The sequence below is a fragment of the Equus caballus genome, chromosome 15 (assembly GCF_041296265.1).
Source record: "Equus caballus isolate H_3958 breed thoroughbred chromosome 15, TB-T2T, whole genome shotgun sequence".
Taxonomy (NCBI): domain Eukaryota; kingdom Metazoa; phylum Chordata; class Mammalia; order Perissodactyla; family Equidae; genus Equus; species Equus caballus.
The window spans coordinates 58,342,834-58,370,279 of NC_091698.1; the positions used below are offsets into that span (position 1 = coordinate 58,342,834).

General features: G+C 34.2%; 2 protein-coding genes across 6 annotated transcripts in view; one reads left to right on the forward strand and one right to left on the reverse strand.

Annotated features, from left to right (window-relative positions):
* FANCL (FA complementation group L) overlaps positions 1-8,715 on the forward strand; it is a 78,691-nt gene extending 69,976 nt beyond the window's left edge. For all 4 annotated transcript variants that reach the window (XM_023619067.2, XM_070236335.1, XM_070236334.1 and 1 more), the window contains 7 exons: positions 1,874-2,024; positions 4,351-4,434; positions 4,930-4,975; positions 5,055-5,136; positions 6,229-6,345; positions 7,743-7,814; positions 8,173-8,715. In XM_023619067.2, the coding sequence (XP_023474835.1) occupies positions 1,874-2,024; positions 4,351-4,434; positions 4,930-4,975; positions 5,055-5,136; positions 6,229-6,345; positions 7,743-7,814; positions 8,173-8,208 (588 nt within the window). In that variant the 3' untranslated portion in view covers positions 8,209-8,715. The remainder of the gene's footprint in view (positions 1-1,873; positions 2,025-4,350; positions 4,435-4,929; positions 4,976-5,054; positions 5,137-6,228; positions 6,346-7,742; positions 7,815-8,172) is intronic.
* The window catches only part of VRK2 (VRK serine/threonine kinase 2), a 95,150-nt gene continuing 75,954 nt past the window's right edge, over positions 8,251-27,446 (reverse strand). The window contains exons 10-14 of one of the 2 annotated variants that reach the window (XM_023619066.2): positions 25,834-25,892; positions 21,921-22,087; positions 16,596-16,757; positions 13,077-13,251; positions 8,251-8,618 (exon numbers count right to left, since the gene is read on the reverse strand). In XM_023619066.2, the coding sequence (XP_023474834.1) occupies positions 8,587-8,618; positions 13,077-13,251; positions 16,596-16,757; positions 21,921-22,087; positions 25,834-25,892 (595 nt within the window). In that variant the 3' untranslated portion in view covers positions 8,251-8,586. The remainder of the gene's footprint in view (positions 8,619-13,076; positions 13,252-16,595; positions 16,758-21,920; positions 22,088-25,833; positions 25,893-27,446) is intronic. The other variant, XM_023619064.2, reaches the window with a different exon arrangement.

Here is a 27,446-nt window from a genome sequence, read left to right on the forward strand (position 1 = left end):
ATCAGTGATTATTTTTTTATGTCATGTAGTTTATCTCAGTTGACTTTAGATCTATATTGAACAGCTTTTACAACTTATGTTGCTATCATTAAGTGGTGGTATTACAAAGAAAAAATATCACTTTGAGAACTGCACTTAAAACTGTTTTATTGTAAACCAGGAAATTATAGTATCAGGCTTGCAGAATACAAAACTCAACTTAATTGCAATGGAAATAGTGAGTTTTAGAGAAATATGACTAGAGGGGAAAAAATCCAGTTAGAAGGTTGTTTTGAATAGTTTTAAGCGGGAAACTGATATGTTCAGGTTTACATTTTAGATAGGGTACTCTGCAGTAAGGTAATTGAAGTCAAGGATGGCAAGTCTGGATGTGGAAACAAGAATTAGGGGATTATTTTAATAGTATATAATACTGCTAGGGTAAATAGAGTTATCAAGAAATACATTGAAAATAGAATCAGGTCTTATGTTAACTTAATGAATTGATTATGTTTAAAACAAAATCCACAGAGATCACAACTGGTTTCTTATCTAGGTATCTAAAGAATGGTGGTGCATTTAGTGAAAGGGGAAATAAAGTGTAGCCCATAGTAAAAAAACAAAACAAACAAAAAAAAAAACCCAAAAAAACTCAGGAGTTTAGTTTTCTGATTTCTGGATTCTGGCATCTAAACTAGTGGGTAAGCATGGTATACCAGAAGAGAATAGATATTGTACCTTTAATATCCTAAAAGGTTATTTTCAGATGTTAAGCTCTAGTTTCTACTCTTATACATGTTTCTGTGTATAGAAGGTTGGAAAAGTTGAAACTAGCTTTGTGAAACTGAGCCATGAATTCATACAAGTGTAAACCCTGACTGAAGTGATGAAATGGTTTTTCCTTAAGTACATAAGTACAGAATACATGTTTAAGGGAGCAGGTACTTTCTTTTCGTCTTATTCAGGAGGTATCATATTCTTGCATTGTTGGCTTGTATGAATTATTTTGGGTGAATACATTCGTAGTATTTTCAGTGACTTCTTACATGTTTTTCTTATTTGAAACAAGTAAAACTAATTTTTTAAAACTTTTAGTTTTGATTGCTTTTTATATAAAAATATTTAGTAAATAGTTGTATCTTTTGAATATATCACATTATTTTATGAGAAACTCTTGACTTTGAAAGTAAATATAAATTGATTTTTAAAAATTAGTGATAATTTTAGTTCTTATCATTTAATAAAAATGTATTTAAGTTACTTTGCATAAAGGATTAATGTCTGAAATACTTAATTCAGAGCTTGGCTTAAAGTGTTAATATCAAAAGAAATCTTGTTTGTAATTTCTGTTTGAATTCTTAAAAAATGTGTAAAACCTTTTCATACTCTGCCTAATTAAGTCTGCACAGTTACTTACTAATAATGTTTAAAAGTAATTTAATCAAATTACAAACAGCACTGCATTTAACTGGATAACTGCAGCAAAAATTGAAAATATTTTCATACTAAAATTGTATAGACACTATGGCCAATATATATTATATACATAAAGTTTTACATACGTATCTTCTTATATTAGTAATTACTATTCCATATGTATAGTACAAAATGCATAATAAAAATATGGTTTTTAAAAAACCTTTCTTTCTTGATAAGGTGCACAGTCCAGTGACAATCAAAAAGGAATTCTGCTAATGCAAATGGAGGTGAAGAGATGTGAAGCTGGGAGAGTTGACTCTTGTTTCCTAGAATCTAGTTTTAACAGAAATGAAAGAGCTTAAAATTTCTAAATTGAGTTGTATTTTACGGGAAAGATTATCTGCTATTGATAGAGTGTCTTACGACTGTATGTGTCATGCAACTGTTAATTCAGCTTTCATCTGTCTTTTCACAGAGCTCCTTAATAAGCATTCATAGTCAATTTTTGGCAGCATTAGAATCACTGAAGACATTCTGGGATGTTATGGATGAAATTGATGAAAAGACGTGGGTACTTGAGCCAGAAAAACCTACACGGAGTGCAACAGCACGAAGAATTGTATTAGGTAGGGAAAAAGAGGATTATTGAGGGTTTTTGTTTTAGGTGTTTGATTGTATTTTCTATTATGTAGGAAAATGAATCTAAAGATGACATCAGACTCTTAGATGAGACTTTTTATATAAAGTCAACTACTAGAACTTTTTGGGATGAACTGTGATTTCTTTTCTTACTATGTATTTAAATGTAACTTTCAGGTGAAAAGGGCAGGTACTAAGGTGTTTCATTATAAAAGGTGATGATCCAATGGAAGTCACCTTCAGAGATAGTGTTTAATTAACTTTTAATTAGCACAGAAATAGTGGAGCAGGTTTTTCAAAACTTACATTACTTGGGATAAAAAAAGCTATGTGAGAAATAATGAAGTCTTCATCTGTGAAACTAGACAAGATTAGTATGACCAAATCTGGGAACTTTTTCTGACGAAAGTATAGAGGGGTATCTAAGAACCCAAAGTGAGCCATGCATCCACTGAAGAGTAAACAGAAAGTACAAAGTAATAATTGGATGTATTTTAAGTATTTTATTTACTATAAATATGTGAAATTAATGAATAAGATGTGGTATAACCATAAATATCATCCTTGCAATATTACTATATTCTTTTACTGTAAAATGATTGTTTTATGTGTTTTCATTATGAGCAAGCAATACTTGAAGTCAGTTTTAGAATTCAACCTCAAGATTTTAGATGTTTTAAACTATATTTGAGTTCCCACGAAACACTGGATTAGATGGTTATAAGATACCTATTTCTATCTTTCCTCCCTTTTTTCCTAGCCCAACTAGATAAGTTGTTAAAAGGCATATATTCTGAAGGATATTTTGAAATTCTGATGTGAATCCTATCCAGATTAGTGAGCAATTTGTGTATTTTCTGCGCAGGCATACTAGATTATTTGGGAGAAAAGAAGTGACAGGTTCTTAGGAGAAGAGAAAAGTCTAACTGTGCAGCAGCTCTGCAACCAGTATTGTTACTTACCCACTTTGAAGAAGTCTAACAGTATTTAATTTGAAATAATTAACCAATTTTGATATGTTCGTGAACAAGTAGATAGTAAGATGAAAACATTTTCTTCAAAGAAGTGTAGTAATTTATTATCTTCATGGCCCCACTAAGATTTTTATTTTTATCAGGTTATGGTTAAATATATCTTTTATTTTATTTCTCATGTTCAGCATAATCTGATTTTTATTCACTCTCTTTATATTTACCTTTTAGCTCCTTTTTTGTGCCTTCAGGCATTGATTTGCCTTTTTAGGACCAAGTTTTCACCAAATTGAGTGAAAGATTAGTTAATATAGCCATTGTTGTTAAGTGAAAGTACTTTCTGGAGCCATTAGTAGATGACATTGCTAAAGGCTAACATGGAATTTGTGTTCATGGTAAAGAATGCTTTAACAAATGAGATTATAAGTTAACTTCTTGTATTTTTGTTTTTCTCATTGAATGACTTGTAGTCATTTTTTATATTACTTGATTACCTCTTTTTGGCAGATCTGTAATAATTGTATTTATGTTGTTGCCAACCTTAGCCAAAGGTTAATTCTATAGTGTATAGAATTTATCAAGATATTTTTACCATGAACATGAAATCCAAATTGACCTTAACAATTATACTATGTACCTTCAAACTATAGCAGTAACATTTCTGAAATTTGTACTATACTCTTCTACGGTTAAAATTTATAAAAGAGTCTAGTGCCAAGTAGAAACAGCTTTTTCTTGGATTCTGCAAACTAGGTTAGTTGTTGTTTTTCTTAGTAAATTAACAGTTTCCAATTTAATATGAATTGAACACTTTGTTAACTTACAGAGGAAAGCTGCACATGGAGCAAAAGAATTCAGAAATGTTTTTATGAAACTCAAATCTTAAACATGTTTATTTTTACCATGTACTGTATTTCTCGTCTTTTACGCTTTACCAAAGTTCTATTTCTTTTCAAGAAAGTCATAAAAAGTAATTTACATCATCATTTCTAAAACTTGTGATATGTGATTCTTTTTATATTAAAAATCTTTATCACCCCACAGAAAAATTTTATTTAAATTTTAGTAGAATTCTGACTAGAATTTCAATCTAAATTAATTATACTGACTTATATATTGACTCTGTTTTTTGAAACTTGGAATCCCCAAATCAAAGTCATGATCATAATTTCAAAATGTACTTTTAGTTAAATATAATATAGTGATATATATAAACTATTTATAAAACATTTGGTTAATCTTTTCTTGGGCATACAATGAAATAAGTATTCAGACACATATCCTGTACTTTTTGTTTGTTTGTTTGATGAACTGTCCTAAAAACTTTACTATTTTATTCTAGGGAATAATGCTTCAATAAATATAGAAGTAGACCCTATGCATCCGACTATGCTTCCTGAGTGCTGCTTTCTTGGAGCTGACCATGGTGTGAGATCTCAGCTTTAAATGTTTTTAACAGAATCATAAAATCCTTGTCTGCCACTTTTAAAATATGATTCTAAAATATTAATATATTAATGGTAATTATTTTAAGTGAAAATGTCTCATCATTCTGAACTATGTACTTTTGTTTTTTAATATGATATATATGATTTAGATTTTTCTAATCAATTAAGAAACAAATTCTATAGTTAACAATTATTTATATTTGAAAGTTGCTAAGAGAGTAAAAGTTCTTGTCACAAGAAAAAAAATTTGTAACTGTGTAGTGACGGAAGTTAACTAAACTTGTGGTAATCATTTCACAGTATATACATATACCAAATAATTACGTTGTACACCTAAAACTAATACAATGTTGTATGTCAATTATATCTCAATTAAAAAAGAGAAACAAATTCTATGCCTAAATGTGACTTTACAAAATGAGAGCAGCAAGCCCTAAATTATTAAACTTTTTTTTTTCTTTAAATATCTGAAGTGGTAAAACCCCTGGGAATTAAGCTGAGCAGAAACATACATTTGTGGTAGGTATCTTTGCAATATAATTGTTACTTTTCTATGATTTTGCAAATTTAATAACATTTTTTTTCCCAATGCTTTCAGGGATCCAGAAAATAGTCTCTTACAAAATTTGAGAGATGTTTTAGAAATTGATTTTCCAGCTCGTGCTATCCTGGAAAAATCTGTAAGTTTTATCAGTACTTTGATATTCCAAGCAGTGTTGCATAATGAAAGTTAAATGTTCTTCTTTTAGGCACCAGAGAAAAATGAGGCTGAAAGGGAGGGAACTGGAAGAATTTTATCACAGACTTCTGAGCTGCAAGCAATAGTTGCATCAAAGAACTTATTAACCTTTGATTGGTGGTTATAAGTGTACTTTTTTCATGGTCTTCCTAGTAGTAAAGTGATTAATGACAGATATCTTTATTATTGAAAATAGGGGGAAAGGTCCAAAGTAACATGAGATATTTGGATTTTTTATACTATCTGCTATGGATGACTGAAATAAAGTTCTAATTAGCTTGTTGTAAGTGTTTGTGAAGGATGGCAGTACAGTTTTTCAAAATTGAATAAACACCACTACATTGCAAAAATAATAAACTTACAATTGATTTTTGACAAAGCTGCTAAGGTTGTAGACTACTAAAGTGGTGGGGATATTTTTTTCTTTTTCCTTTAGTTACAGAATTTTGAAGTTTAGTAATCACTAGCTACTGTCAATTCCTACCTTTACATACTACAGTGGTATTATAGTATACAATATGAGAAAATTACTTAAGCTGAAACATCTTATGAGCCCAAAATAGAATCTGTTTTTTAGTATATCTATGTGTATTATTTTTTGGATGAAAAAGGAAGCACTGTGTTACAAATAGCTTTTCTAAGGTGTTAAATAGCGATGTGACTGGATTTTCTCTAATACAGGCATACTTCACAGAGCTTCCAGGTTTGGTTCCAGACAACCGCAATAAAGTGGATGTCGCAATAAACTGAGTCACACGAATTTTTTGGTTTCTCAGTGCATATAAAAGCATTGTTTACACTATCCTGTAGTCTATTAAGTGTGCAGTGGCATTGTCTAAAAAAAGGTGTTATCTGTGAAGCACAGTAAAGCAAAGGACAATAAAACGAGGTATACTGTGTGGCAATATAATTACCTTTATAAAAAACATATTTATCAAAATTTAATATTGTCTCTGCCATATTATTCATTTTTTCTTATCTCACCTTGTGTTTTAAACACGTATGCTCATTAAATATTTCTTTTCTTTTGAAGGATTTTTCTAGGGATTGTGGAATTTGTTATGCCTACCAACTTGATGGTGCCATTCCTGATCAAGTGTGTGATAATTCCCAGTGTGGACAGCCTTTCCATCAGATATGCTTATATGAGGTAAAAGTAAAATAAAACTAACATTAGCAAGACTTTTTTCAGCTAACACAACATAGGAAGTATGCATATCTGAAATATACAGAATCTAAAATCTGTTTAGTCAACAGTGATCTCCTTTTTTGCCATTAGCTCCATTACCAGTTCATTCCAGATGCTTCATTTCTTCATCGTGGTTACTAATGAGTGAAGAAATGTCCTAAAGTATCCAAGGGGGGAAATGTATCCAGAATATTTTCATGGACTGCTTATTGAAGCATAACAAATTTAACTGGTGGTACATTTCAGTAAATATCTCAGGTAACCACAGCACAAACTCTGTAGACTCATTCAGGTGGGAGTAGTGGTGTCAATAAAAGGGAAATAGCACTATGGAGTATCTATTACTTTTCAGGCTAGACTTAAATATAGAATAAATCTAATAATCCTACTTTTGATATTGAGAAGAACAGATTTTATGATCTGAGTATCTCATAGCACTCTGGGTCAGTGATGTTTTATTTACTACTTATTTACTATATGTGAAGTCTGCTTTCATTCCCATCTGTAGTCATTTGCTCTCTAAAGCATTCATCTTAGGGCGCAGTTGACATATGATTAACTGTGTATCTGTATACAAAATACCTTGCAGTCATATGGTGCTTTCAATTTTCAAAGTCCTCCTTAATATCACCTCCTGATTTTTGTGATTAGAAATAGCAGTTGATGCTATCTGAATTTTAACAGTGGAGAACTTAGGTGGAGATGTCAATTTACTTTATATAAAATCATAAAATACCAGATCTAATTATAGAGACATTCTTAAGGGAAGGTGTACTTTCTTTTGTAATAATGAATATTCATTTAATTTTTAAAAATGGACTTCCTCATGCCTATAATTAATGGATTGAGAATTCCCCCACTATTGGTGACTAAGAGCAGAATTAAAACCTATAATTAATGGATTGAGAATTCCCCCACTATTGGTGACTAAGAGCAGAATTAAAACCTAAACTTTCAAGGGTCTCTGGTATCTTTTACAGAAGGAGTTCTTAATTTATGATAATGGATTTAGGTAGGGTCTGTGAATCCCATGGACTTGTGTGCATTATTTTTGTGTATGTCTGTTTTAGTGGTAGAGAAAGTGCATAATTTTCATCAGATTATTAAAGGGGCCCATAATTTGGTTATATGCGAGTGGTATAGACGTTGAAATCCATGTTAGTTTCCCCTTGTTATTCAGCATATCAGTAATCTGGTATTGGCTCAGGAACTGTTCCCCTTACTGTTGCAAAAGGAAATTAAGAAGGTAAATCTTCTATAATACATTCAAAAAGAAAGGAAATGATATTTGGAATATCTGTAATTTGTAATCATCCTGATATTGCTCCCTTTCTTTGTCATCTTTTTAAAATTTTTAGTGGTTGAGAGGACTGCTGACTAGTAGACAGAGTTTTAATATCATATTTGGTGAATGTCCATATTGTAGTAAGGTAAGCAAATTATTAATCACATTTCATAAAATATGCCTAGCTTTTAGTAATGTATTTTATAAGATAGATAAGATAATATACTATATAGATATCTAAACCTTTTTAAGACCTCTGTTATCCTATGTATTAAAAAAAAGTTTCTGTAAGATAAATTGTTCCTATTAATAACATTTTAATTTTCAAATTGCCCCTTTGATCAAAAACAGTTAACCACTTGTCTAGATTTCCTAGGTGTTGTGAAACTTGAGGAAAATATTTTCCAAACCCTACCATGACACCATATCTAGTATAAAGCAATTTTATTTTTCAGAATGTCCAGAAACTTTCTTTGTTAAAATATATTCTCTCTTTTTATAAGCCAATTACCTTGAAAATGTCTGGGAGGAAACCCTGAAATAAGAATGTAACATTTCTGTGAAGAACTGGAAACTGTAAAAATTGTCAAAAGGATTTTATTTGATTTCTTCAGAGAAAATATAAAGCAAGACATACTAATACCAAAAGAAAAAGAATGATGAAGCCATAATAATACACATCTGCCTTTGTCTCTTCACTAAGAGCAAACTGAGTAAGCCAAAATCCTGTAGAACTTTCTAAGTCTGTGACCTCCATACCAGGCGTAGAAGCATATGTATACCAAGTTGGAGATCTTGACTTGTTGAATATATCTTCACTGGTAAAATCTGGATGGGTTTCATAAAATGAATTTGGGAATTGTATGCCACTAGATTTTTGTGGAGAACTTTTTCGTTCATTCAGAAATTCTTGAGACTTACAATATTTTTGTCTTCTCCTTGTGTTTTCCTATGGGAAAATATATACAAAGTGTGTTAGGTTTGAGTTATCCAAGTGTTTACTTTGTGTACTCTTAAGAGTGCTAAATAAAACTTGTTACACAAGATTGAGTTTTTGTGTTTTTGTTTTTTTCTGAGAAGTTACTTTTTGTTCTGGATCTTGAGAGTTTATAAAGTACTTACTGGCATCAAACAATCAAATCTGGTTAATTTGATTGATTCTTTAAACCATTAAGTGAGCCATCTTTCAAATATTTTAATCTAAAAATAGGATTCAATATGAAAACTGAATTTTCTTGGCAGTACAAAAACTAGGCTTAATGGGGGTGAGATAGTCATAATTAGAAAGATTTTTAGTCATTAGTAATTAATACAGTGATTCCAGGGGAGCCGAGGCACCAGAGCAAAATGGTGGTGTGGCCTCAGCTGTTGGTCTGCAGTCCTGCAGCCTTCTGCCCGGGTTCCACAGATTGACATCTTCCAATCACAGACCTCAAGAAAACAGCTAGTTAAAATCCTTATTTGTCCAGACAGTGGATGCAACAAAAGCTGCTTACTCTAATCTAGTCAAAAAGAAATAAGTAGTCTATGCAAATTACAGTTTCACAACGTTAAACCGAAATGCTTAGAAGAATACAACAAAATTTGTCAAGAGGTGTTACACACCAAAGATTCATGAAGATGAACATGAACCTTGTGCTTTGGTGTGGGGACTTGGAACACATGGTATGGAGAGCAGGATCAAGCTGTCCACCTCTGAGGGTATGAAAGAGGCTATCCAGCCTTCACAGAGGTCATGAATACGCTCAGAGTAAATCAGGAATTTGTGGGAGGCAGAAGCAACATGCTTCCCTCTAGGAAGAATCAGCTGTGTTAGAGTTCAGATTCTTGAGTGAGCCTGTCACCCAGTCAAGACCTAAGAAATGTGAACTCACGTTAGCAACTCCAATCAGGAACTGTGATGCATGGTGCAATTACTGTTTAAATAGCAAAATAGCAGTTTTCCCCTAAACTGATCTATAGATTCAACGCAACCACAATCAAGATCCCAGCAGGCTTTGCAAATGTAAAGCATACTAAATAGCTAAAATAATCTTGAAAAAGAACAAAGTTGGAGGTCTCACACTTCTCAATTTCAAAACTGACTACAAAGCTAAAGTAATCAAGACAGTATGGTACTGGCATAAGGACAGGCATACAGATCAATGGAATAGAATGGAAAGTCTAGAAATAAACTCTCACATCTAAGAGCAATTGGTTTCTGACAAATGTACCAGTGCAATTCAGTAGGAACACATAGGCTTTTCAACAAAGATGCTGAGACAACTGGATATCCACGCACAATGATGAATTTAGACCCCTACTTCACATTTTATACAAAAATTGACCAAAAATGAACTGTAGTCCTAAATGTAAGAGCTGGAATATAAAACTTTTAGAAGAAAACATGAGAAAATCTTTGTGACTTAGGGTTAGGCAGAGTTTGTAGACAGAACACTGAAATCATGCTCCACTAAAGAAAAAAATGATAAATTCCCCCAAATTAAAAACTTTTATAATTCAAAGGACATCATTTAAAAAGTTAAAAGACAAGTCACAGACTGGGAGAAGATTTTGCAAATCATTATGTGGTGTATCATAGACTGATTTGTGGATGCTGAGCCATCTTTGCATCCCTGCGATAAATCCTACTTGATCCAGGTGTATTATCCATTTAAAGTATTGCTGACTTCAGTTTGCTAGTATTTTGTTGAGGATTTTTGCATCTATGTTCATCAGGGATATTGGCCTGTAATTTTCCTTTCTTGTGGCATCCTTGTCTGGTTTTGGTATCAGAAATAAGGCTAGCCTCATAAAATGAGTTTTATGAGTCATAAAATTAGAAGAGTCGAGAAGGATTGGTTGTTTGGCAGAATTCACCTGTGAAGCTGTATGGTCCTGGACTTCTGTCTTTTGGGAGGTTTTTGATTACTGTTTCAGTCTCCTTATTAGTAACTGATCTGTTTCAAATTTTCTATTTCATGATGATTCAGTGTTGGTAGGTTGTATGTTTCTAAGAATATATCCATTTATTCTAGGTTTTCCAATTTGCTGGTGTATAATTGTTCATAGTAGTCTCTTATGACGCTTTGTATTTCTGTGGTATCAGTTCTAACATCTCTTCTTTCATTTCAGATTTTATTTGAGTCCTCTCTCTTTCTCTTGGTGAGTCTAACTAAAGGCTTGTCAATTTGCTTATCTTTTCAACAACCTAGCTCTTTGTTTCATTGATCTTTTCTATTGTCTTTTTAGTCTCTCTCATTTATTTCTGCTCTAATCCTTATCTCCTTCCTTCTGTTAACTTTAGGCTTCATTTGTTCTTCTTTTTCTAGTTCCTTGAGGTGTAAAGTTAGGTTGTTTATTTGAGACTGACCTTGTTTCTTGAGGTAGCATTTATTGCTATGAACTTCCCTTAGAGCAGCTTTTGCTGCATCCATAAATTTTCGTATGTTCTATTTCCATTTTTGTTGTCTCAAAGTATTTTTTGATTTCTAATTTCTTCTTTGACCCATTGGTTGTTCAGTAGCATGTTGTTTAATCTCAACATATTTGGGAGTTTTCCAGTTTTCTTTGTGTAATTAATTTATAGTTTCATACCACAGTGGTCAGGAAAGATGCTTGATATGATTTCAATCCTCTTAAATTTATTAAAGACTTGTCTTGTGACCTAACATATGATCTATCCTGGACAGTGTTCCATGTGCACTTAATAATGTGTATTCTGTTGCTTTTGGGTGGGATGTTCTGTATATATCTTTTCAGTCCATCTGGTGTAATGTTTCCTTATTGATTTTCTGCCTGGATAATTTATCCATTGAAGTGAGTGGAGTATTAAAATCCCCTACTATTAATGTATTGCTGTTTATTTGTACCTTTGTCTATTAATGTTGGGTGCATAAATATTTACAAATGTTATATCCTTTTGTTGGATTATAACCCCTTTATCATTATACTTTGTTTCTTATTACAGTCTTTGTTTGTTTTGTTAAAGATTGGCCCTGAGCTAACATCTGTTGCCAATCCTTTTTTTTTTTTCTTCTTCTCACCAAGTCTCCCCAGTACCTAGTTGTAGGTTCTTCTAGCTCTGCTATGTGGGACACCATCTCAGCCTGGCTTGATGAGCAGTGCTAGGTCTGCACCCAGGATCTGAACTGGCAAAACCGTGGGCTGCTGAAGCAGAGTGCACACACTTTTAACCACTCAGCCACCACGGGGCCGGCTCCTACAGTCTTTGTTTTAAAGCCTGTTTTGTCCAATGTAAGTATAGCTACTCCAGCTTTCTTTTGATTTCGATTTGCCTCGAGTATCTTTTTCCATCCCTTCACTTTGTGTATGTCCTTAAATCTAAAGTTAGTCTCTTATAAACAACATATAGATGGATCTTGTTTTTTAATCCATTTAGCCACTCTGTCTTTTAATTGGAGAATTTAGTCTATTTACATTTAAAGTAATTATTGATAGGTATGCACTTAACTGCCTTTCTGTTGTTTACTGGCTTTGTAGTCCCTTTCTGTTCCTTTCTTCTTCTCTTGTTATCTTCCTTTCTGTCTTGATGACTTCCTTTAGTGGTATACTTATATTCCCTTTCTCTGTCTTTTTTGTGTATTTACTATGGGTTTTTGCTCTGTGTTTACCATGAGGCTTACATATAAAAACATATCTATAGTCTATTTAAGTTGATAACAATTTGATCCTAATAAAGCTCAACATTTTTACTTTCCCCCCACATTTATGTTTTTGACTTCACATTTTACACCTTTTGTATCACTTAACTAATTATTGTAATCATAGTTTTTACTACTTTTGTCTTTTAACCTGCATACTAGATTTATAAATGATTAATCCACTATCTTAACTATATATTTACTTTTCCAGTGAGATTTATATGTTTTCTTGTTACTAATTATCAAGCACTCTTTCAGCTTAAAGAGTCCCTTTAAACTTCCTTTTAAGGCCAGTTTACTGGTGATGAACTCCTTTAGCTTTTTCTTGTCTGGAAAACTCTTTATCTCTCCATGAATTCTGAGTGATAACTGCCACATAGAGCATTCCTGGTTGGAAGTATTTTTCTTTCAGCACTTTGAATATATTGTGCCACTCTCTTCTAGCCTGCAAAGTTTCTGCTGAAAAATCTGCCAACAGTCTGATGAAGATTTTCTATGTAACAAGTTTTTCTCTTGCTGCTTTTAATACTCTCTTCTTGTCTTTCTTTAACTTTTGACATTTTAATTATAATGTGTCTTGGTGTGGGTCTCTTTGAATTCATCTTATTTGGAACTCTCTGAGCTTCCCAGATCTGGATGTCTTTTTCCTACCCCAAGTTAGGGAAGTTTTCAGCTATTTTCTTCAAACAAGATTTATGACCCTTTCTTTCTCACTTCTCCTTCTGGGACCCCTCTAATGCGAATGTTAGACTGTTTGATGTTACCCCTTAAGCAATCTTCCCTTTTTTTCATTCTTTTTTCTTTTTGCTGCTCTGATTGGATGAGTTCCACTGCCTTGTCTTCAAGTTGACTGATCTTTTCTTCTGCTTCATCTAGTCTGCTGTTGAACCTCTCTGGTGTATTTTTCGGCTCTGTGAGTTCGATTTGGTACTTTTGGATCTGCACAGTTGGAAATGGTTGAGGTAAATTTAATGTTATCTGTTTTTTTATCACAAAATATAAATAAAAATTAAATAATTAATGTAGTGGTTCTCAACTTTTTACATGCCATGGCAAGTTTTACTCAATCTATGTGCCATATAGTGGGTAAGGGACAAGGCTGTACAACCAAAGGAGTCTCCCCTGGGGCAGATGTTGTGGCATGTCTTTTGGAAACCTACAGATACAGAACACCCACAATAGACTGAATAGAATACTGATATATGCAAGTTTCAGGAACTGCTTCTATGTTTTTTAACGTCATTCCTGTAGGCCAAAGCCCCAAGAATCAGCTTCCTGCTCTGTTGTTCTCTTTCTGCTTCACATTGGTAACCTGGCCTGTCCTCTCGTACCATTTATCAGGCATACATGTTGGAAAGGAAGAAGTAAAACTGTTCACAGACAACATGAGTGACTATGTAGAAAGTCCTAAGACTGTACACAAAACTACTAGAACTAATAAGTGAATTCAGAAAGATCCCAAGACATAAGGTCAATATACAAAATGAATTGTATTTATAGCAGCAACAATTGACTAGAATATGAAATTTTTTAAAAATTACATTTACAGTAGGATCAAAAAGCAAAATATTTAGTGATAATTTTAATGGAAGATGTGTCAGATATCTGTACTGAAAACTATAAAACATATTGACAGAAATTAAAGAAGATCTACATAAATGGAGAGAAGTATCAGGTTCACGCATTAGAGGACTCAATGCTATTGGGATTTATTCCTTCTAAACTAATCTTTAGATTTAGCGTAGTTCCAATCAAAATCCCCTTGTGCTTTTTAGTAGAAGCTGACAAGCTGGTTCTTAAATTTTAGGGAGAGAACCAGGACCTAAAATGGCCCAGGAAAGGGTTGAAGGACTTGCACTACCTAATTTCAGAACTTGTTGTAAAGCTGCAGTAATTGACGCAGTCCTGGTGTTGGTGTAAGGACAGGCAAATAGATTGAAAGAAGAGAGAGTCCAGAAACAGACCCACACTTACATGGTCAGCTGACTTTTGAAAATGACTCCAAAGACATTTAGTTAGGAAAAGGAAAATCTTTTAAATAAGTGGTGCTGGAACAACTGGCTTTCTAGATGGAAAAGAATGAACCTCATGCCCTACCTCACACGATACCAATAATTGATCTGAGATGGCTTATAGACCCAAACACAAAAGCTAAAATTAACACCTTCTTAAAAACTATATAGCAAAATAACTGTGACCTTGACGTAGGCAAAGGTTTCCTAGGTTTCTTTACTGAAAGCTCCCCCAAATTTAAAGAAAATAATTGATAAATTGAACTTCAAAGAAAAATAACAAATAGCTTCTGCTCATCAGAGACACTGTTAAGTAGATGAATAGGCGAGCTGCACACTAGGAGAAGACATCCATGATACAGATATTGGACAGATTTGTATGTGGAATATATAAAGAATTCCTGCAACTCAATAAAAAGACAATCATCCAAATAAAAATGGATCAAAATACTTGAAAGGACACTTCACAAAAGAAGATGTATGAATGGGCAGTTAGCAGATGAAAAGGTGCTCAAATTATTAGTTATCAGGTCAATGATAATTGGAATCACTGTGATATACTAATAGACACAGGTTCGAATGGCTAAAATTAAAAAGATGGACAACACCAGATGTTGGGGAGGATGTGGAATGGCTGGGATTCTTATATGTTAATGGTGGGACTATAAAATGGCAATTACTTCTCCACTTTTTATAAAGTTGAACATACATCTGCCCTATGACCCAGCAATTCCATTTCTCAGGAGAAACAAAACATGTCCATAGAAGGACTTGTGTCAGAATGTTCACTGCAAATATTCCGTGCTGGCTAGAGCCAGAGGCAGGCCATAGGTGTCCATTAATAGGAGAATGGAAATGTGAATTATGATGCAGTTATACAACGGAGTACTACTCAACAAGAAAAAGAACAAATTACTAATCCATGCAACAATACGGAATAATTTCAAAAAACATGCTGAGTGAAAGGTGCCAGACACACAAGAGCACTCGCCATTTGACTGCGTGTATCTGAAACTCTGGAAGAGGCAAGACTAATCTAGTGAGGAGAATCAGAATATCAGAACAGTGCTTATCTCAGGGAAGGGGATTGACTGAGAAAGGGAACAAAGAACCTTCTGGAGTGATGACATGTACACACATGTATCACATTGCCACCCCCAATTAAAATATGTCAATTTCTTTGCTTGGAACCTGGGCATCAGCAGTTTTATAGTCCCTCTCTACACCCAGACATAGGCAATTCTGGTGCACAGGAAGAGCTGAAAAAGAGCACCTAAGAATCTCTAAATTTTATCACCAAGCAAATATTTGTCTTTAATTTTACAAATGGGAACTGTAAAAGATGACCATTCAGAGATTCCTTTATATCAATTTAAAAATAAATGATGGTACTTTTATTTTATAATGGAATAAGTGCAAAAGATTTCTCTTAGTACTAAAAAAGCATCTCTCTAGATAAACTTGTGTGCTTGTGGGTTGAATGAGAAATGTCTAAGTAGTATGCTTCTAATTTTTGCCTTGGCTGCCAAGAAGTTCAGAGCCAAATTCAGTGCTCAGTTTAGTGATTAACATCCCAGCTGCCTGATAGACCAGTTTTTTTGAGGGGCAGGGAGTGAGAGATAGAAGGTGGGGTCATTAAATTATCCTGTTTTACATTGTAAACTACTTCAAATCATCTGGGGAAAATGATGGTGTATAAATCATATAAAATGTTGGCCGTTTTGAAAAATTTTTTCCACTGCAGAGATAAATACTTTGTGTGCTTCTCCTTGTCAAAATAGGTTAGATTAGGAAAGACTTTTGCTGCTGGTTGAATGAGTCATCTGCTAAAGGTGAGTCGCTATCCACCCAAACAATCGAATGATGTAAAAAACACATCATTTTAAAATCCAACCATATTGACAAGGAAACTCTTCACTTACATTTGATTATAAGGGTTAGACTGGAGGAACCAATGTGAAAGTATGCAGTGTGTTAAGAGTCCCTAATGGATAATAGATGGCATAAAAAATTTAAGTGCACTTCATTACATTCTTAGGCTAAAGAAAGGAATCAGATCTGTACGAAAATGTGCTCACTGTCATTCTGTTTCTATGATAACTGGTGTCGACTGCTTTGATTTTATCCACAGGATAGGATATTTTCTGTCCCTTCTCATTTTAACAAAGCCATAAAACCTTGGCCCTCAGGAGAAAGTAAAACGTCTTTATTCCCAAAGAGTATATTCTAATGTAACATTAAGGGAAAAAACAACAACAAAAAACCTCTCACCTGAGCTGTTTCATTGTTAAGCAATCCAATCAGCTTCTCCTCTTTTTGCACTTTTCTCCATGTTGCACAGGACTCAGCACTTCTCTCTCTGTCGGCTTTTTTTCCTATTAACCTATTTTGCATCTGATTGACTTCCTTTGTTGCAGCCTTTTGCGAATCAACCTGTTGATAGAGAGTAAGTAATAATATATAATGAAAACTTTTGACACTGGAAAAAAAAATGCAGTCATGTCCAGATTCTTGAAAATTCTAAACTTGCCAAGCTTTGAAAAAAGGAAGAAATAAAGAGGAAACCAACAAATGGATGTTAGAGAAAAAATATAGTAGTTGGCAAGATCCAGAGCCTTTCTCATCAATAGGACAAGACCAATTAAAATTGGTGTCACTGTTGTGCACTCTTTAGAAATTATCTGTACAGATAACTTGCTTATTGAAAACGGCATTTTTACAGAAAACTGTCACATTTTAAAACTGCACATGAATTCCTTATTAACCTTTGCTGGGAGTGGATCCAGTACATCTTTTTAGTTTAAATTCTTATTAATTAGAATCTTAGTTTTCTATCATTGAAGTGAGCCTAATTAATGTGTAGCTTATGATGTTGCTTACTTTTTTATACAGGTAATTTAACCTTTGAGCAGATGAATAACAGTTTGTGTCATTTAATACTGTGTATCAGTACCAGAGGTTAAGTTCTACAACAAGCCTGCTGTCTGTAAGGTTTCTCGTTCACGCCATGGTGTCCCCAGAGGGATGAGTGACTTTGAATAACCTTCAAGTAGACATGGCAACAGAAGGGCAGATCCCCCAGTCCAGCTAGAAGATTGAAACCCACAGTGAAGATCCTTATGTGAAGTGTTTGTACAGCAGCTTCATGTTTACAGCAGCTGAAAGTGCCATCACCTTTTTTCATCGGTTAAATAGGGGGCAGAAGATGGGAACAGCACAAGGGGAAATAATGGAGTAGCCAGTGCCAAAATGGAGAATGAATTACATTCGCTGGGCAAGCAGACCTTTAATTTGTAGTCTCTCAATTTTTAGCTTCTAATGCCAAGTATGTTCATTCCTTTCCTTTAAAATATGGTGGTGTTTGGTGGCTAGGTCTAAGCTGTCACCACACCACTCTTTACTAACCCCTCCTCCTGGATCCCAGCTTCTTAAAGGATAGCAAAGCCATTGCTTTTCAGTAACCTGAAAATTGGAATTGTTTCCTAATCACTCAGGGGTTCTTTATTTCCACCATTCAACTCTCCAGACTACTGGGGAAATTCATGTGTAACCACCTTCGGAGCCACCCTTCCAGTGAAGTCATCTTGGTAATACGTGCTCATCATACCACTAGTGTGAAACAACGAGTTTCCCAAAGCTGTTGCACACAGGTTTATCCTCAAAAAGCACTGGTTTGCCAATCATGGTGAAAATGTATTCTATGATATAAAAATTAGTTGAGATATTAATCGGGGTTTTTAATGCCTCCTATATGTGAGGCACTTTAGATATAACAGTTTTTACCTGGGAGCCTCTGTTGTACAAACAAAATTTGGTCTAGTATATTCAGTCCTCTGTGCGGCTTCCTAAGAGATGATGCCTCCTGGATCTCCTGTCTGTTGGCCGGATGGTTAGGTTGCACTGCCATGGACACTTCTAGCTAATAAACCAAATGACACCCAGTTTATGGGAAATTTCTATGTCTAGGGAAACTTAAAATGGTAAGAGTGAAGTGCAATGATTAACTCTTAACTGTGAACGGAATAAAACTTTTTCTCAAAGATATAAAATATAGAAAACACTCTGGGCATCCCATAATCAAGAAGAAGGATACTATCTAAATGTGTGTCATTTTCAAGAAAGTGGTTGGCATTTCACACTATTGTACAAAATGAGGAATACTTTTAGACTTCTAAAATTTGATAAGCTAAAAAATGTACTTATAATTGACAATTTACATTTTACTTTTCTCAAACAGAAAATCAATATGAAGACACTTCAATAGAATTATTTTGAGAATTAAAGCTCAAGAAAGAATTTTATCAATTTCTAAGTTCAATACAAAGATTACTGCTACCAATAACAATATATTCACCCTTGGATTTGCTGTGGGAACCTCAGATTTAGGGTGAATGAAGGAACAAACTTTTACTGGTCTGAGATGTAAAATAGCTTGAACATTTTAGTTCTGACAGTTACGCCTCTGCTCAGGTAAAGCATTTAGGAAGGATAGGTGGCTCCTTATGCCCAGGCATCCATACTATTACAGTATCGATTCAGGCATCATAATACGGAGAGAGAGAGACTGATAAACTGATAAAAAGGTCCTTTACTGGCTCTTGAAGAAACAGCTGATTCAAGGGTTGACTTGGGATAGTCAGTAATGCTGGTTTTCCAGGTTCACTTTAGCATTCTCATCTGGGAATTCTGGAGCTTTAGCTCACCTCAATGAGCATTCTTACTGAAATGTGGTTTCCTTCAGTGAATTTTGGACATAAATCCCAGTGGACGGCATAAATAGACTGTGGTAGCCCTGATGATAGATTCTTCCAACTTGACAGTGCAACCTCAGGAGCCGTCAGGACTACTAGAGAGTGATTTTAGCTATACATACCATCATTTTGATCGAGCCAAGTCCCCCAAAAGATTTGCTTTTCAGGAAAAAATATCAATGTCTCTACTATCTTGACAAAAATTCATTTCCAATTTAACTCCTGTAACAGTATTTGAGGATTTCACGAAGGCTCATTTTACAGGGAACAGTTTATGATACTTAGTAAAACCCAGTATTGGAAAAATACCTCATTTTTCTTTCGCAAAAAAAGATGCTGTAAGTTTGCCGAGATTCTTATGGTGATGTGCTATTTTCTAATACCTAACCAAAACATATTTTTGTTAAGAATACTAAATTTAAGAGGCACAACCACTTATTCTGAGGGAAATAATATTAAAAAAATATTATTCATAACTTTCCTTTGAATACCGAGTCTTAGAAACATTTTATTTAGCTACTTGTATACGTTTTCTGGTCCACTGACTTCTTTTTAAGTATCTTTGTTCAAAAAGTACAAGCCTAGAGTTCATTCACTATTCTGTTAGATAGTATAGCGTAACAAAATGTATAGTGACAAGTATAAAGTCCAGTGTAACAAGTATAGAGTATATAGAGTAACAAGAAATGTTTTTAGTTACTTAACAAGGGGCCTCTATCTGTGACTAAAAAAGAGAGAAATTTCGGGCCATGTGATTGATACTCATTCTGGACTTAAAATGATTTTTGTTATGGCAGCAATCAATGGTGGAAACTATGCAATACTGGTATCATTCAGGGGAACTGAGTACAGGACAGTTTATATTGTCATACTTTGCTTTTAACATTTTCAACTTTGGTTTTTGCAGCGTTACAAAATCTGTAAACTTTAAGAGTAAAAATTAAAACACTTAAGTTTTAGCCACATATGGTGAACCTATATGTTATACTATAATTATTAAGCATATTTGTACACTTAAAATACTAGAGAAATAAAGTCATTATCCAATAAATATTGATCCTCTGTGAAATATATTCTCAAATCATCTTATTGTCTATATACTGAGGCTGATCATATTGTTAACAGAAATTAACTAAGGTCTTAAGAATGCATATTATTCTTAGTGTTTTCTTTTTACTCATAATCAGAGTGTTCTAATCAAAAAGAAGAATAAAACATTTTTCATTGAGGTTTATTGGAAAAAATGTTTTATGTTTTATTCTTCCATATAAAAATCATTTCACATAAACATCCTTTGAATTTGATGAAACTGAAAATTCTGGTGGATAATAATTAGCATTTTATATCAGAGGATATAGCTATCGGTTTTTAAAATGGCTTCTTTTATATTTCAATTAAGTTTATGAAACTGAAAAACTACAAAAAGGAAAAAAATCTACTTAAATTAGTAATAGATTAAGGGGTGACCATTATTGCAAGGGAACTACTATGTCAAGGAAATGGCTCTTTGTTTTGTTGCAAAAGTGATAAAAACACTAAAGTCAATAAAACTGTTAAAATAAGTCTCAGTAATTACCAAGATCAAAATCCAGTGGCTTTTTATTAAACATGAACTTTTGTTCTGCCTTCTGCAATACGTAAATAGTGCTGACAATTGGTTTGTGAGGCACTTGCTACAATAAAATGTAATTGTATCATGAGAGAAAGGTGACAATCAGGAGATCATGAAAAAATTACATATTCTCACTGGTAGTTAATTAGCCATGCAAAACCTCCTCAAACAGATATTCTCTTCTATTAGGAATGATTACTATGCAGGCCTACAGATGTCAATACCACAGTCATTCAAATACTTCTTTCCCTACTAATTGAAGGTTGTAAAGCTCTGGTGCCAAGGTTTTGCTTCCAAAGAGCTAATTTATGACTAGAAGGATATTTTATGTCTTCAGTTGCTGCAGCTACAAAATTCAGCAAATCAGAACCATCTGTGCATTGATACTTGACTCACCATTCATCTAGCAGCCTATCAGTCACATTAGTTCGCATCCTGCATTCTTGGCTCATGAACACTTGTGATGATCCAAAGTTCACAAGAAATACTAAAAATGAATGGCATCCTGACCCTACCTTATTGTACATGCATCAAGAAAAAAAGCCCTCCCCATTTTTTTTGCATATGGATAGTGTCAAGGAAGAAATGGACATTGAGTTGCCTGTCCAGTAACATTGCTGACATCAATCTCAGGCTCCTCGCTCCTAAAAAAGTTTTAAGGTCCAATTCTTTTATATTGTTTCAAGTTCTAATTCTTTTTTTCTTTTTAAGTTGGTGTGAGGGAGCCAGCTGAAAGATAGCAAAGTAAAGCAGAAGGTGTAACTTTTAAAAAATAACTTTCTTGAAAGATTTGTTTGTATAGATTGAAATATTAGCACATACAAATAATCTGGTTAAATCTAAGAATATGGTTATCACCACCAAATTATGGCCAAACTATAAGCAAAATTAGAGAGCAATAACTAAATAAAATCTGAAGAAAAGCAGCAAATAGACATTCTCATGAATAGTCAGATTACCCTTTAATCTTACATGGTCCTATCTTTATGACATCCATGACTGCTTTATTTCTTTAATAGCACACAACAGGCCACAGATCCTACTGTTTTGTCTGAGAGACAATAGGTCAAAAGAAATTTTAACAAAATTCCTTGGGGCTGAGTTAGGGGAAATAGGAATTAAATATAATAAGAAACTGGGTTGTCAGACTCATTTTGAGACATAAAACAACTTCATTTGGTGGAAAAGTGTCACAGAAGGAAATCAGGGGATCCCAGGGCCCCCATTACTTACTTTTTGATTGTGTGGAGTATGCACATTTACAGTCTCTCCTTTAGTCGAAAATTCCAGTGGTCCTAAAGGTGTTCCACCTGGGTTCAGAATCTTCTTGAGCATTTGATAGTTTGGCTTTTCATCATATGCTAAATTATGAGCACATGCCAAATATTGGGCTATTTCACCTGTGAAGTATTGTTTTTTTACATGTCATTCATAATTGGCAAGAATTGTCAAGACTCCAATAGCCTCAAAATCTCTTTTATTTCTCCCTTACACATGCATATATATATATACACCCACACATACACATCCTGAAGAAACTAAGAAAGAACAATTTGATGAAAAGCACTTTTTAAATGATATCCAAAAATGACTGAAATATAGTGACCTACAGATTTGACAAGTGTGAGAAAGTGGTAATTTTTTTACATATCTTTGTTGATATGCTTACAATTCACTAATCTTATCAAAGGAAGCAAATTTTAAAAATGATAGTGATTTTGATTTATGTGGTGTAACTACTAAGAACTACATGGATAATATAGTAGACCAGACATGCTTCATACTTTTTTTATGTTGAAGTTTTAGAAATTCAGTTAAGAACAAATGTTACTTATAAATGTCCTTAAAGGAAAAAGAATCATTGCAAATTTTAATTAAGGCTTGATTTTGAGATTATAAGAGTACATTTAGAAATGACATTGAATTCTACGTTTTCAGCCAGGATTGGTTTCAGAATTTGCCAGAGCTCCCTCAAGTGCCCCCTGCCTAGCTAGCCCAGGGCCTTCACAGCGCAGCCTTCCTGGTTCAGAGCAGAGGATAAGTTGCCACCTTTATTTTTTCCCAAATGTCATCTCTTCTCTAGAACTATGTAGTAACCCTCTTCCCCCAAAAACGTTATGAACTACAAACTTTTAAACACAAGGAGGATTAGTAACCAAAAGTGGAAAACATAGCTGCCTTAAAACAAATGTAGTTTGTATTTTTCTTTCAGGGGAGGTTCAACCTAAATTCAAGACACAGGTAAGTGATGACGCCATCCACTATTTAAAAACTGGCCTGCTTTCATGTGTTCACAGAGATGTTCAGATATTCCACAAACCACTGGAGTATTTACAAGCCTTTCCCTTCCAAAAACTTACTACTGAGCAGACACAAGGACCTCTTCCTTTCTCACTAAGGTGTTTATATCGCATAGCAGGAAAACCGGGGAAGCTCCTTGGTTGGCAGGATGACTTCCTAATCCTTCACTTCCCCCCAGGCCTACCTCCATTCAAGTGGGCAACTGCAGGGACACTGGGGTCCACTCCCCACAGGGAAAAAGGCGAAAAACAAGAGGCATCATTTCTTTCCCCCATGACAGTCAGAGTGACCACTTTACATCCAATTGTCCTCAGCTATTTTCTAGGAACAGAAGGCTACTGTGGCTAAAATGAGAACTCTTGGCTCCAGGGTTTTTGTTTTTTTGGGGATACTGTGGCAATTATGCAACCTACTTTTTTCCTCTCTAATGTATACGATATATCAAATTCTGTTATCTAGCATTCAATCAACCAGATCTCTATTAACTAGCAAGTGCTGTGGCATCATCACATTTATAACTCATGTTTCCAGGAGCCCTATGGAGGCATCCAATTTGTGAAGGGATGATCAAAAAGAGAAAAGATTAATACACATTCACTATGATTTTAATATAAATACTCTGTTGTTCTTTGGTCCTTTCAAGATTGGTATGCCAAGTTTGGTATATGTTATAATTCTATTAACCAGAATACCCCAAATGGAGAAGAGAGCTGAGTACATTGAGAACACTCTTCACAAATCACTCTTAGAAAACTAAGGAAGACTCCTGGCACTCCACCAACTGATAGCAGCTGTGCTGCAAAGCCTTCATGGGTCTGGGGCTTGAGAAAATGAGGTACCAGTGAGGTAGGAGAGGGAGAAAAAGAAAAGAGCCACCTTGGTTATAAATTTATTATTATAAACTTGAAGCTTAGACTGTTGTGATGTACTACTGATTTAAATGTTAGCCTTTCAAGGATTTATTACATTAAGCACACTTTTTAATTTACTAGCATATTTCCAGACCTATAAAACAAACTGCTTTGAGTAGTATGAAATTATGATATTCTTGAATCATCTGCTTTTTAAGCTAGTGAAATATTGAGTATCATAACTATCATTTCAAGAGATAGAAACTTTTGAAACTATTATTATTACACTAGTTGGACACGCATGCTGTGAAACTTCTTGGCTGGTTTATATAAAATGTCTTAGTAATAAACCTTTTGTAAATCAGATTAATTTTCAAGCTTGCAATACCCACTTTCCCAAGCACAACCAACTAACTTAAGAGACCTTTAGTTAATATTAACGTTTCAATATTTTGTGCTTTAGAAATAGAAATCTGCATTTTATAAAATAATAGTATACACTCAAATAAATGGTTTGTACTGAAAAAAAGGAACCTGGCACTCCTCCCATCATTTCTGGCATCACTCAAATCTTCTTAACTTCTTTCTAGCAATAGAAATGTCATGGAATATACACTGGCCCATAAGCATTTGTATTGAACAACCCAGGGCATCTGGTTTTTCTTTGAATAATCCTAAACTGAAGAGTTGCCTTTTGCACAGGAGGGACAGGAAAGGTGAGGGAAATACAGAATTAAAACAAATTTTTGACATCTCCCCATCTCTCTTTTTTGCTGTCCTACTGAGTAAAACGTAAACTGTATGACTTGGTAAAAATGTCAATAAGAATATTAGCCAAAAAGGAAAATTGGTATTTTGACCACATTACTTGTGCAATTACAAAAATGGGAAACTTTCATCCTTCAACCCATCCCCCTAAATGAGAAGATTCTCCTGTTCGCCCCCCAACATCAGAAGAAAAGGGCCTACAGAAGTGGGGAGCAGAAGACTCACACTGGGCGGACTTTGGGACTTGGGGAATGGAGGTGAGAAAGAAGAACTGGTTTGTTCTTCTTGTTTCCTATGGAAATGAAAATGTGGGTTTCTGGTCAAAGAAGGGCTGTAAATATAAGTTTAAGATGATTTAACTCTACTTTTAAGCTCTCAGATGGAAACTACTATTTGACCTTAGCTAGAGGGTCAGTGTACATATTTACTTTCATAAGTCAGCTAAAAGCTAACTTAAAGATTGCCCAATATAAATAAAGAGCAAGATTCACTCTGCTTATCTGTCCTGAGAAAAAGCAAGCCTGACAGCAGAAGCAGGCTCTTTCCTATAAGAAGATCTAACTCAGTTGTTATATTGGTGCTGAACAATGTACCATTGGTACATCTGCAAACAACAGGCACTGGGTAATTCTGAATTGACTTCCTATTTTTACTGATAATACTGTCAAAGAATTCCAAAATGGTCTATACCGACTTGAAAGAGAAGCCCATTTAATGAAATATACATCCAAATCCCAAGGTTATATGCCTTTGCCAGTTCAAAATTTTTTTGCTGCCTGTTCAGTCAGAGTGCAACCCAGGTCTAAACAGCATTCAAGTGTTCAATTATTTGGTTTTTTAAATTATTGATTGAAAGTGGTCTTTCCTTAGGTCAACTTTATCTTCTTTCAACCACATAAAGAGGAAAAAAACAGAATGTCAACTCTAGAAATACCAGGTGCAGTTGACTATTAAACCTGTGCCTGATTCCCAAAATATATATCTAAACAAAAATGCAGTCACCAGACCCTAGGATGCTGTCTGAATAATTTCTTAGCATTCTTGTGTTCTAATGTCAAAGAGGATCTAAACATTCACTTCTCTAGTGACCTATCCATAACCCTGAAGATTTTCCTCCCACCCCTGTGGGAATGGGAGTGGGTGGGTTAAAAGCTACAAAACAAGAGTGACAAATGCGGTGACCTCTAAATCATATAGGAGAAGGAAGAAGTTATCATTTGACTTACGGCAACTGCTTCCGGAAGGAGCCCATTTAAGCACTGACTCAGGGAGCTCATCTAACAGACTGAAACGAAACAGAGTCATACACAATGAGTTTGTTTGCAATCCTGTGATTCATTGTTTTGAATAGAAAACAAAACTTGAATTCTGTGTTGGTGGGTCACCAATATCATGACTTTCAATACTTTTTCTTCACCCACCTGTATTGGGTAAGAAGGTAAGTGGAGGTGGGGGAGATCCCTCAATTCTCATTGACCAATTTTATATCAATCACCTAGAAACCAAAGGTAGAATTACAGTATAGATGCTTTAATTCAAAGTATGTACATGTAGAAATGTAGAAGTAGGGATATCTGTCATGATTTTTTCTTAAAAACAAGAAAAAATATGTAGAAAAATTGTACCTGGATTTTCAGGATTTTTTTTTTTCCTCAGGTACTTAGCATTGGGTAAATTATTTAATTACTTATGTATATTGTTCTCCATTGGGCAGTATTTTGTGTGGTCCCATGATTAAAGAGGTTAACAAGAAATATCCAAAGAACAAAACAAACCAAAAAACCCCATTAATCTAACACTTTGCAGTGTTCTCGACTGAACAAGCACAACTCCCTTAAGTTGCTTCAGCCACAAATATATAAACATTCAACTAAAATTACTCATATGAATGTTTGATTCACAAACTCAAGCGCAGGCAGAATTGCAACAATAAATGCACTGAGCTAATATCACCCTATGGTGGGGAAAATAAAGGGCATAAGGGAGAGAGAGTATTGTGGTTGAATATACAAGCATGCCCTTATGGGGAAATTCAGTGCTATACCTTCTCAGCAAATTGAATAAATTGTGATTATGTATTCTATACTATAAGAAGTCTGAAAATGTCTACGGTTTACCTTAATTATAAACTTCATAATATCATACTTGCTTTACTGGTCTATAGGTTTATGTTAGTAATCAAATAAAAATGAAGATATTAACTTATGTAAGGGTCCCCAAAATGTAAATGGAGGTTATGTTTATTAGCATTATACTTTATGATTTTACATGAAACCTTATTATTATATTTGAATATACACATATAGGAATATTCATTAGAGATATCTACAATGAATGCATCTATATATACATATTGATAAAAGACTAAAATCATAATAGTATGTCTTTTTTTTTTTATTTTGAGAAAGATTAGCCCTGAGCTAACATCTGCCACCAATCCTGCTCTTTTTTGCTGAGGAAGAGTGGCCCTGAGCTAACATCTGTGCCCATCTTCCTCTACTTTATATGTGGGATGCCTGCCACAGCATGGCTTGACAAGCAGTGTGTGGGTCTGTACCCAGGAGCTGAACCAGCGAACCCCAGGTAGCCGAAGTAGAACGTGTGAACTTAACCGCTGTGCCACTGGGCCGGCCCCAATAGAATGTCTGATTAAAAGAAAAACATACTCGTATAATCATTAGAATTAAAATGCTAGTGTTTTAAATAAAGTACATTATTCAAATTAGGTAAACTGAGGTGGAAAATTAGATACCAAGACTGTTCATATATGCCCGTTACTGTGCTTTGACTTGACTCATATTGAAAACTGTCAGCTACACACGGGTTAATACGGACACAG